The sequence below is a fragment of the Ambystoma mexicanum genome, chromosome 4q, assembly GCF_040938575.1.
Source record: "Ambystoma mexicanum isolate Mex_15411 chromosome 4q, UKY_AmexF1_1, whole genome shotgun sequence".
Lineage (NCBI taxonomy): Eukaryota > Metazoa > Chordata > Amphibia > Caudata > Ambystomatidae > Ambystoma > Ambystoma mexicanum.
The window spans coordinates 213,287,447-213,300,206 of record NC_090928.1 but is presented as its reverse complement, the minus strand read 5'-3'; the positions used below and the strand labels follow the sequence as shown (position 1 = coordinate 213,300,206).

Sequence of the window (12,760 nt, the reverse complement as noted above, 5' to 3'; positions counted from 1 at the left end):
ATCTTCAATTTCGGAATGAATCATGGAGGATGCTTCTTTTGATATAGCAATCCCTTCTTTGATAGTCTTTAAATTAGAGACCATGGTGTCTTGTATTAAATAACACCATTTGGTTTCTCAAATGCTTATTTCTGAGTCATCTTGTTTAGACGTTTCTAGCTCTTTTAAAACTTTAAATAGTCCTCTTGGTTGAGATTGAGCCTTAGAAATCCAATCGATTTTTTTGCTTAAACAGCAGATTTGTATTAATGGACTATCTTTTTATATAATTCTCTATCGGGTTCAGCAAGTGTTCTTTTCCATCTATACAATGCTTTAATTTGATCGCTTTTCAACGTCTGTACACCTGGGGAGAACCATGGGTTAATTTTCTTGCTACGCCATGGAGCAAGCACATTAAAGGTGTCTTTAGTGTGTGTCTTCATTTCTTGTCCACCAAGGCATCCCAATTGTATGTCTGTTGTTAGTCTCTTTTGACTGAGGTTTGGCTGAGGACAGTGCTTGTACAATGCTTGGCTTTGGCAAAATTGGTATCCCTCTTGGGTTTAGGCAATACTTGTTTCACTCTTGGCTTAAGAAATGCTTGTTCCCTCAGACTCACGATAATCAATGTTTAGTCACTTATTTTCACTGCTTCATTATTGACTCTTTGGTTGACCTTTACCTCAGAAACGTTTTTAAGCATGTATGACCAGTCTTTCATCTGTTGTCAGAAGTTTTAACATTCCATTCATCTGGTTCCGAGTGTTTTACTATTCCAAAAGTCCACTCGTATGCCAGTGCTACTTTTGTATCTTCCCATTGTCCGACAATCAACAGTCTATTTTATACAGCTTTCACTCACACACGAGTGGTTCTGCTTGGATACGGTTGCCTGCCTTTATTTGTGCAAGGGATCAGAACGCTCAGTAACACTCACCGGCTTCTGTATTGCTCCCTTTGTATCCTGCAGGGCTTGAATTGCTTCTGGCTTTGTTTGGGGACACACCCCTCCTCGGTGAAGGTGTCCTTCTTCTTGCCACACAATTTCAGAGCTCCTCTTGCTCCTGGGACCCTCGGCTGTACACCAACTTTCAGCCATGGTCTACGACACGCTTCTTGGTGCGCAATCTCTGCAATCAGGATCACATGGGGAAAGTTGTTTTCCTTCACGTCTTCCGCTGGACAACCTCTGCACTTCAGATTTAGGGGGAACAGGGCCCTCTCAGGACAGGCAGATGGAATCTGCTTGGTCAAAGTCCTGGCATCCCTTCTTTCCACCAACTTCTGCTTGGATTGCCAACACAGTGCTCTCCTTCTACTGCATCTCCCGCAGCGATTACTCCAGCCACAGCTCCGTCTAATGGCCTGCACCTGAGGGGCCCTTTTAAGCCTCTCTGCTTCCCTCAGGTGTGGGTCACTAAGCTTAACAATCTGACTAATCCTACAACATAGCTCTCGATTCCTTTTCCTCATCCCAGTAGTTGGGGAATTATGGGACTTGTAGTCCCAACCAACAGAATTAGGTTTTCTTGTTAACTTTTTATTTTTAAAGGTAGATTTATTCCTCTTAAATGCATTTAAGGAAGAGTTACAGAATTTTACTTTAAAAGGAAAAGGCAGTTCATCTAAGGTGTTATATATAGAGTCCTCACACTGTACCTCTGGGAGTAAGTTTTTTTTTTTTTAACCTTAGAGACCTCAAATGTTTAAGGATTTCACACCAGCTTTACCCACATCAAAAGGCTTAATGTGTGGTCCAGATACATAATCACAACAATAAGCCAGTATATGCCTTGGCACCTAAAAGGGTTATTCCCTTTTAAAGACAAATACTGTTGTCTCATTCCACTGGATTTCTTCACCACCCTGGCCTGGTCTCCTCCCAGGTGATCCCCCTGCAATACGCCACCCCTAATGTCAGGATCAGGAAGCGTCTGCCTTTCCCTGGTCACCTGGAAGGAGACTTTAGGCAGGGGTTTAGCGATGGATCCGCAGTATTCATCACATAGCTCCCCGTTCTTATGCCACATGATCTCTTACTAGATCACATGGTGTGTTTACCTGACATACATCAATGGTAACTGACTATTCTCTAGAAGCTGCTTTTGTAACCAATTAATTAGGCCATTCTCTTTCTGTTTCTTTATTTTTTTGTTTACCCTAAATTTTACTAACCATTTCATACAACCATTTTTCTATAGAGAAAGGTGGGATTGGAATTTGGGTATCCAAGGCTAGATGGTGTGTGGCAGCCTTCCTATAACACTTAAACCAAATCACTCTAAAGTAGAGTATGGGAGTTCTGTGGTTGGTGGGTCTGAATTGACAGTCCACTGACCGTGTGCATGCTAAGTCAAAACCTTATTGTCTTTAGCTGTTGGCACTGCATGGCTCTATTTTGGAGAGAATGAGTAACTATGAAACTCAACAGAACAAACCCTGAATGTCTTATTAGGAATTACTGAAAGGGCATTTGAATGAACCATGTCGTGAAAGAATCCCTAATGGACCATGGCTGCGATTGACACACAGCATGACTGACAATGAGTTAGCAGCCATGTCATTTATCATCTAATGTGCCATGTCCGAAGGTTCTGTTTTAAGGTATTCCATTAAAAATACCCAGTAGTAAAAACGAAGTGCTAAAGTTATAAGAGGTAAAAAAATGTATTCTACATTGAAAGTAATGAAGTCAGTCATAATGAAGAAAGTAACAATAAAGAGGCGTAGGCAGGGTAGGACCTGAGTAGGCAAGGCCCACCCACAATCTGTAAATGCCCACTCAACAGTGCTGTGTGAGCATTTACTGATGTTCATGTCACTGCAGTGGGCCCAACTACATTATGTTTAGGCCCCACTTGTTAGACCACCCTGGCTATGCCTTTGACCGGTCGCCTGACTGCTGGTCCATCCCTAGCCACTCATTGATTGGCTGGGGCAGGACAGAAAGTCGGGCGGCTGGCATGGCAAATCAGGAAAACGTGCTCCTGTAAGTGCTGCCGGCTCACCAGGAGCATGTATTTTTTTAATTTACCTAGGCACTCATTGATTGGCTGGGTCAGGACTGGAACACTTCCTGTTGGTGCTGGAAAGCATCAGTGAATTCGAAAACGTAAGGGAGCCCCTTTGTTGCACATTAGCTCCTTTCCTTTCCCCTCACAGTACCCTTTATCCCCTGTTGTTGCCCCTCAACCCTTTTAACGGTCCCAGACCCATTTACCCCTGTTCTTGCCCCCTTTTCTTGCCTCAGTTTCTTTTAGCCCCTGCTTGCCCTGTACCCCTTTTCATACCCCTAGCGCCCTTTGGCCCCTATTGTTGCCCCTAACACCTTGAGCTCCTTTTATTGCACCAATCCCATTTAGCCCCTTTTCTTGCATCCAACCCCCTTTGTTGCCGCGCAACCCCTTATCTTACCCCTTAAACAGTCCCCTCCCCTGTTTCGCACAGCCATTTCCCTGGCTCGACTCCTATTTGGCCCTACGAGGCAGGCCAGACCCGCAGGCTCGGCCCTGGCTCAACCCTGGCTCAACCCTTCCTATAAATTCCATGGCTCTCCCAGGTCTAGTCTGTATTAACTGGCCATTTGCCCTGCTTTCTCACTTTTTCGAAGTTGCACTGAGTGCACTTCTTTTAACTTGCTCCTGTTCTCTTGTTTCTAAGTAAACAGATGATGTACACAGTGTTTCAAGTGTCAAATTATGAATACTTTGATTTATGATCTTTGAAATGGGATCTGTTCGCCTCATTAATGTGGTGTGTTTTGTAAAGCATAACACCATGTTAAAGCAGCATTCTTCATTTTTGTCTTCGTTTTAATCAAACGTTATATTCAATTCGTGTTTTAACTGTGGGGTATTTTTCATCCGTTAACTGCACCTGTAAAAGCCTCCAGCCCCATCACTTTCTGTCCATCATGCATGAAGTTACCTTGGACAATACGGGCGGCTGATGGTCCACACTTACACGGATTACAGAAAGGATAGCTAAAAAGATTTAACATGTGCGGGTGTGTGGGATGAGTACGGTGCTGCTTTATTAAAGGATTGTGCAACAATGTACAAGAATCTTCAGCAAAATAATGAAGCTGTATGTGTGACTGATGTTTGGCAAAGAGGAATTCATGCATATTGAGTGCAACGGGCCTGCACAAACTTTGTATGTATATGTATGTTGGATATATATATTTACCCCAAATTGCAAAACGCAAGATACATGAATGGGCCTGGATGACAAACTTAGAAAAACTAGATGGGTTAGCATCTGCACTAAAACTTGGACCTATAAAGAACCAACGGAACGTTAATCCCAAGCTATTTGGTGCAATTTCCATCACGTTACCATCGAGATAAATTTCTCCGCCTGCGACTAAATGTCATTAAAGTAAAGGAAATGCTATTCATGAGACACGATCAGTCCACTTTGGATAATACCTGTAGACACTGTGGAGCTGCAGTAGAATCCTCTAGACATTTAATAGCAGAATGTGCAATCCTTAAAGATCTACGAACACTCCATCTAGCGAAGTTCGCGCCCTTGAACATGAATATGGATGAGTGGTGGTTTCGCGTCCTAAGTGGAAGCTCGGTCCACTTGACATGCGCAGTCGTAAACTTCATGGATTCAGTGATATACTGTATCTGAACAGAAAGTGATGTCGACGATAGCGACGAGCTGTGAGACCACCGGACTATAAATAGAGATGGGAAAGAGAAAATGGGAATAGGGGTGAAGTGAATGTTTTGTAACAAAAGTGAATGTTTTGTAATAAAAGTTTGTAATAAACTATAACTTACAAAAAAATATATATATATATATTTTTTTTTTTTAAGTGAGAAACGCGTATAAACAGTAGCTCTGTACGCACTCCCACGACTTCCTGTCTTACATTACAAGTTGCATTGAGTGATATGGTGACTGGTGAAAAGCAGGTGAGCGTTGCACATAAAGAGGGGATGGTCTGACATAGACCAAGTACACATTGGCATATTTATAGAGATTAACATTTGTATGCACAACACGAGAAGTGTCTTAGGACACGAGAAGTGTCTCAGAACACGAGGTCTCTTAATTGCCTTCTATCTGGGGGTTAAAGGGTTAATGGAGTGTGGTGAGGACTAAGACGAAACTGTGGCACTAATACAGGGGTTGAAGCATCTGAAAAATGTGGCATGGACCAGAAGAATTCGAGTAAGGATTTGCCAGCCTTCATTCAAACGAGGCTGTTATATACTGGTGATGTTTATCTGCTGGCAGATAGTAGGTAGTACAACATAACACATTTCTTGGTTCACTATTGTATTGCTGCCTTTTTTCAGACTGAAGAAAGGATTTTTGCAATTTACTTGAATGAGGTTATACGATCAATCCAGCTATGGATTTCGCTTTCCTCTGGCAAGCAGCCAGTTGAAAACACTCCACTTCTGGTCCCAAATGTCGGACTTCTGAAAGGTGTAGGCAAATTTGCTGTAATGGAAATTCGTATTTTTAGTCAATGAAATATAAAAGCTTGCAGAGGCAATTGTGTAGTGCAGCAGAATGTTTAGAAGCTGTGGCATATGGTCCGCAGTGACAGGGGCTAATAATCCTGGCTTAGTGAGCAGGCCTTCTGCACAGTGAGTTCTCGCAGCAAGCAGTATAAGCATGCGGTTGAGTCACCAGTGTTGTTTAATCGGGATTACAGCCACTGTCACATTTTGTAAACCCATTTCTTGTTGGCGCTTTGAGAGAAGGTACGACGTGGTAGTGCTGCTGGACAGGCATTCTAGAGATTGTTAGGACCAGTGATGGATTTTGTTGGGGGCGAAGAAACTGAGGAAAAATACCTCCCTTTCCAGTTCGCCCTCCTCGCTGTGAAGGTGGCTCTCAAGACGAGGCTGAAGGACATTGCTTCCTGCCTGAACTGCTTGGAAGAGTCAGAATCCTGTTTTCCGGTAGGCTCTAGGGGACAGATTTTTCAGTGGATTTAAGAGCTATTTATGCCTCAATGCAGAACTGCTTCTCCAGGGCCATCCTTTTTATGTAATCTGCTTACACGGGGAAATGTGATAGTGGAAATGGCTGTTGGGTTTGAGCTGTAGGCTCTTGATTGCTTTGTGTGAGGAGTGATTGCTGATGAAGCGCAAATGTTAAGATCATCTGTACAATCCATTGCTCGATCAAGAGCGGTTGCCTGCACCTTGGGTCAACTGCATGAATGGTTTGGTAGCCATAGCAAGCAAGGTTTTTGTAATGCAAGTACAGTGGTTCACTTGGTTGAAATGCATGACGATAATCAAAAGCTTTTGTGTGTGCTTTTTTGCTTGGTCTCAGTGGTAAAGCTCCCTCTCCCCTGACCCCTCCAACCCCCATCCCATATTACATTATACATCCTATGGCCCCATGCCGAGACAAAAGACTGTACACAGTTGATATAAGGGGATCAAATTATATAAGAAAAAGAATTAATAAACTGTGATGGTGGGTTATTCGGTTGTGACCAGCTTGAACAGGGCATCCCACGCCTGCACCTACACAAACAAGTACCCAACACCATAATAAACATGACCAATGTGCCCCCTTGAAGGACATCTAGTAACTGAACAACAGGATATCCCATTCCGCCTACAGAACTGCTTTTTTTGGTACAACTCCAGTGAAAAGCTAAATGACTCTACATTGCCTTCTAGGTGTTATCTATACCTAAATAGCTAAATATATAATTAACTACAATTAAGAGAGCGAGAGAGAGAGAGAGCGGGTTGAGCGTAGATGCTTCTTCTTCCGCACCAGTGCATCTCGACAGTTTGTGCATGGACAGAAAGTAACCAAGTTTCCCAAAGGTAGCTCTGGCTCGCCATTTGGTTGCTTGGTCAAAGTTAAGGCATAAACCTTAAACAAGGAAGAAGGTGACAGAGAATCCAAAACATAATCGAGCTCTGCTCTGCAAATAAAGAGTTTAATGTCCAGTCAGGGCAAGTTCTGAAAACAATGTATGTCTACGCTCCACTCTTCACGAAATAAAGCTATAATATCCTAAACGTGATCACATATCCACTACAGACCAATGGGAATTCCAGTTTGAAGACTATGAATAACATTTAATTCTGAACGGCCATTGTAGTCTGTGAGCTGTGAGTAAATGTTGGAAAAATAACTGTCAATGGAAGTCTTCAGCCACGTCCTGCGCTCAGAGAAGGGTAGACCTAGCCGGTTAGTGGCAGATTTTTTCCCTGCAGTATTAAGTTAACATCTCACATATTACTTTCTTAAGCGAAAAAAGTGGAAGCTAGGGATAGATGAAAATGACATGTAGCATCCTCCATTTGACTCGGTAGCTAAATTCAGAAATATACACAGGGGTGGTTGTTTTCTTATGTTATGTTATTTTGCATTTATATAGCGCCTTATATACCATTGGTATGGTCTGAAGGCGCTGGTAGGTTGAACGCCCTTGGGAACCGAAGTTCAGATCAGTAGAGCGAGTAGAGAGAGTCAAAGGTGTGAACACCGGCTATGTGTGCAGCTGGTGCAGTATTCGTGTAATAGCTGCTTCTTAGCGGTTGGTGTGGTGGTTGAGAGATCAGGAGTATGTGTTCGTTCTGGCAGGATGTATCCAGACCGAGTGTGGCTCCGTTAGGCCTGAGGAGAACGCCTGGCTGGGGGGGGGGGGTGTAACCAGCAGTGTTTTACTTAGAATGCTGTGGAGTATGCGGCGGATGTTAGTATGGGAACAGTTATACCGAATGGTGTCATAGTATCTCTGTGTTCTAGTTGAGTGGTGGTGTAGAGGGGAGAGTAAGCGTGGTGGTGTGATATGATGTGTTATATGCTCTTTCAAAATGTTCTATGCATTCCAGACCATACTATATACGTCACGCAGTTCTATGCGCTCCAGTCCGTTCCATGCACTCCTATCTACTCCATGCATGCCAATCTCCTCCACACACTCCGGTTCGCTCGATGCACTCCTGTGTTCCAGTCCGCGCGCTCCAGTCCGCCCAGTGCGCTCCAGTCCGCCCCAGTCCGCCCTGCGCATTCTAGTCTGCCCCACGCATGCACTCTTGTCTACTCATGCATGCACTCTTGACAGCCCCACGCGCTCCACTTCACTCTATCCATCCACTCTACGCTTTCAGTATCTCTACGCACCTCGGGCTCTAGTAACAGGTCAGTTCCACTCTGGCCACTCTTTCGCTCTAGGCACTCGTTCGCTCCAGGCACTCGTCCATTTTATGCCCTCACACGCACTATGTATTCACCTGTTTTGTTCACTCATCGACTCTACGCACTCGCCCCCTCAATGCACTTGTCCCCTCTACGCACTCAGCCCCTTCTATGCACCCCTTTTTTCATATGCCCTCTTTCGCTCATATGGACTTGTCTGCTCTATATACTTGTCAACATTTTACGATGATGACCCTTGCACTTGAAAGAAATCATGCAAAAAAGTCTGTGTATTGTAAATGTGGGCAAATTGTTTCAAGTGATCCAGATGAAGTCATTTATTTGAGGCTTCTGTGCATCAAGCTCTACAAGGTGCGTTGACAAAATCGTTGATTCCACATGCCTCATGACTCCAGTGATAAAGTCGCCGCAAAAAAGTTGCGGCCGAAACATACTGTTTTAAAAATGTGCACTTTTCAACTGATTTATATGTGGGGGGTGGGTTAGGATAATAATATATTTTAAGGGGATTATGGGGATGTTGGGGGGGTTCTCCACCGCACATAAATCGGTTGAAAAGTGCAACAAAAAAAAATGGCATTGTCGGCTGCGACATTTTTTGCGTTGACTTTATCACATAGACCCATCACTCTTGATAGTAGATTATTAGTTTAAAACTCACATGGCCCCCACGGAGGGTTACGGGTTAGGTACTTTGACAGCAGGATAAAATCCCAAACTGGAGCAGAATTTGAGAAAACTGTGGCAGCAAATAAAGTACTTCCTAATACACTGCTGCTCAGTATTTGGAGTAGCAGACTTTCAGGAGCTGCATGAAGGGCTTACCACATACAGCGGAGGACCCTGGAAGATAGCCTCCACATCATCCTGTCAAAGAAGGGCTGCAAACCAAGATGGTGACACTGACTTCTACCCAAGTATGATTAGGCAGACAAACCGAACACATCGCTAGTTTCCTTGGTTGAGTTATTCCAGTCAACCCAGTCTGGAAACAAATTGGAATCTTCAGCTCTTAAATCACGACACTGACGTAAGTCAGTTTGTGGTCCCCAGGCTGGCACATGAATAGCGCAATGAAGCATCCAGATTATTGGAGGTTCCTAGTCCATAAGGGAGCCCAACCCAAAAAGTATGGACTTTTGGTTTTTGCTGGGTTGCTTGGTGCTTCAGCTACTGCAAAAAAGATGGGGGCTGGCGCTGGGTTAGTGGGAGTAGAGTAGAGGATGCTATTTAATTGGCACTGCGTGGTAGGCCAGGATTTTCTATTGTTTGTTTGTAGGTCTACTAGCACTGAGTGTGTGTGTGGTAGGGAGCTTGGTGGGTAGGCCTAGTTCTCACTGTGCGCGTGTGTCTTGCTTATTATGGATAGAGGGGGGCACACTATTTTATTAAACAATGCCACCTGCCACCTAGTGGCATTTCGTTTCTCTATTCCTGACACTCTTTTGTGCTGGTTGTGACGAATCCTTGGATATCATCACTTCCCCCCGAAGGGAGCCCCTTCCCATGAGGCAAGGGAGGTGAGGCCGCTACACGATAGTCCCCCGGGGTGGTACTCAGCAGGGGGATGTCATGGGGAGAGACTCCCCCTTTAGGTCCAAGGACAAATATCCAAGGGAGATGTGGTATAACCACCCTCATCCATCATCATATACACATCACCACCTGGTAAATCCCAGTAATATACCTGTTCAACCTATGTATTTATGTAGATCTGGAGACTTGACTTCTACTGAGACGAGGAAGTACATGGACTATCCAAGGGAGAATATCTATAGAGGTACTAGGACGAGGAGGAGGCATAGAGGAATAAAGATTGAAAGACCAAAGACACTGACAAGGGACTTAAAATATATTGCCAACCATTGCCAACCAGCCGATATGAAAATAGACAAAGGACTCTGTGAAGAGAGCCAGCCAATCAGCAGGAGAGGCTGTCCATCCCAGAGGTTTGACGAGAGGATGCCAAGGCAGCCATGACCAATCCGCTCCCCAAGCCTGGAGGCTGGAAAGCGGAACCCTTGTCCAGGTGGCGTGGAGCCACTCCAAGGAGCTGGAGGCTGGAGGGTGGCAGCCTGACCTGAAGAGGGTGGATACGGAGTCCAGAGAACAACGCTGTGGCCGCCAACGGTTTCCTACAGCAGAGCTGTGCAGGATCACCCGGAGCAGAGACGCGCAGCGTGAACCAGGACCTGCTGCCTCGCAGATAACCAGTGAACAGCTTCCGGGAAATAGGTAATGGGAGAGAAAGGAAGTCTGGATAGGGACCGAATGTGAGAGCCATAGTTAAGAGTGAGAAAGCGTGCAAGAGGAATCATCTTCCTCGGCACAGCGGTTGGTCACAGACCATTATTGAGAATAAGAGTGAGAAAGAGTGTGACTGCTATTGAGAATAAGAGTGAGAAAGAGTGCAACAGGAATCATCTTCCTCGGCACAGTGGTTGGTCAGAAACCACTCCCAAACTAAAGAGTGGAAGAGAGCACATTGGAAGTTGTTTTGTTCATGGCAGTACCTGGTAGGAGAGTGAACCAGGCATGCCAAAAATCAAGCCATAGAGCACTACGGGTCTGGGACCCGCACCCACAAAAGGTTACAAACCGTTTTTCGCATTGTAATACTTGGCAGGAGAGTACACCAAGTACACCACGAGAAAGAAGAGAAACCATGGTCGAAGACCTTCATAATTCGGTCTTGGCTTGCTAAGAAAGTCCAGGGAAAGTCATTCCCCCTTGTGTTGTGGACCGTGAAGTAGAGCCTAAGAAAGGTCGGGGGAAGGGAGTCATTCCTCCTGGTGTTATGAACTGTGAAATAAACTTTAAGGAAGACCAGGGAAAGGGAGGCATTCTCTCTTGTGTTGTGAACCAGAAAAGTAAAACCAACGAGGGCCCGGAAAAGCAAGTCATTATCCTGGCAAACCACCCTACAAGGAGGATTACATCCGGAATCTAGGGGGAAGGGAGTCATTCTCCATGGGATATAAAGTATTTGAACTTTGTGACACAGCGTTAAGGGATCTGCATCCTTTTTGTTTGTTTGTGAAGTACTGGAATCAGGGGAAGGGAGCCATGCCACCTGCTGGAGAACGTTCAGCCAGAACTGTACCACCTATGCCAGGAGGAGGGAGTTATTCCTTGGACCAAGAACTTTGAACAACTGTTTAGTTTAGTTACAAGTGTAAGGGACAGAGATAGGGACATTTTGACACAGGACGCTCGTCTCTTTTCAGTTAATAAGATATCCTAACAGACCCATTAGCATTTTAGTTGAGGCACAGAAACCCCTCATAGATAAAGGGAGAGGTACGTTATTTCTTTGCTCAAATAAAAAATGTATCGAAATCACCTTTCCACCTGTGTGTGTCAGTCTCCTCTTTCTGCACCCTTACGTGCTGCAAAGACATTTGGGAAGTATATGCTACCAGCAGTTCCCAACCGAGTTTGACCCTTCCTCATAAATTATTACAGCCACATGTACCTTTATGTTTAGTACTCAAAATAGCAGAAATGATAATCTGGGGTCAACTGATTGGAATCGAGCAAAATATAGAAATCACCTAATTCTTGGCAGTAACATGAGGAATACACACCTATCCTGTTGAGGTCTGCCTGTTCTTTAATCAGTGTCTGTAGCAGACATCTGTTGGGTAAAAATCAAGTGTTTGCATTAAACGTGAGGTAATTTCTTTAGTTTGTCATTATGTTTGTTTAGCAGCCTTTCCTACCATTTGTAGGGTGGCCAGACAGCTGCTTAAAATGGTACAAACAATATCAAGGCATATGGAGGTATAGGGTACCTGCTTGGGAGAAAAAGATTTGAGTGTGTATGCAAGACGTTTGGGACAGGATAGTGATTACTAGCAGGATGCAAGTGATATATTGGCTGCCAATTCCAGCTTGTGCTTATACCCGTTATCTACAACTTTATACCTTGCTCCATTTAATTAGCCAAATGTATGCCTGCTGCCCATTTAAGCATTGTATGTAAAACACATGGACCCCATGAGGGAGAAGCAGGACGTGAGAGGGTACATGTGGGGAGGACTCCAGTGCTATAGCACTTGAATCTTGGGAGAGGAGACTGACCTTTGAAGTAGAATGGTGATAGCTAAGCTGAACAAATTGTCTGTGGGAGTGCACATAGATGGTTGGGTTTATAGTGATTGCATCGAAAGCCAAAGCCTCGAATGCCTTAGCATCTAAAAAAAAAAGCATCAAATGCATTTGTTTTTCTTTTTTCTTAATGGGGGACGCCCCAACCCCCGTTTATTTTACCCCTTAAAGCCCATTATAATTAAAATAAAACCTTTACCTTTGAAAAAAATGCATTCAATGCTTTTTTTCTATGCATTTTTTTCGATGCTTTTGGCATTCAATGCTTTGTATTCGATGCAATGACTGGATACCAGATGGGTTGCACATCTGATTGGAAGTAAACTATTGCACATTGTTGAGGAAAGCTGGTCTGCAATGAGACCCATCAGATCTGATGATTAAGAGTGATCTAGAACTTTCAGTATTGCTCAACCTGCCAGGTCTAGTCAAATGCTTCACCAGCTGCTTGAATGTGAGCTGGGAGGGAGCACTATGACAGCGAAACAAAGTGATATGCCTTTTG

General features: G+C 44.3%; 1 protein-coding gene across 4 annotated transcripts in view; it reads left to right on the top strand.

Annotated features, from left to right (window-relative positions):
- Window positions 1-12,760, top strand: part of TIAM2 (TIAM Rac1 associated GEF 2) — a 552,861-nt gene that overhangs the window by 385,962 nt on the left and 154,139 nt on the right. The window contains exon 1 of one of the 4 annotated variants that reach the window (XM_069607745.1): window positions 5,687-5,912. The exons of the other annotated variants lie outside the window; for them this stretch is intronic. Within the exon in view, the coding sequence (XP_069463846.1) occupies window positions 5,766-5,912 (147 nt within the window). The 5' untranslated portion in view covers window positions 5,687-5,765. Of the gene's footprint in view, window positions 1-5,686; window positions 5,913-12,760 lie in introns of those variants that run through there. 4 annotated transcript variants of the gene reach the window in all.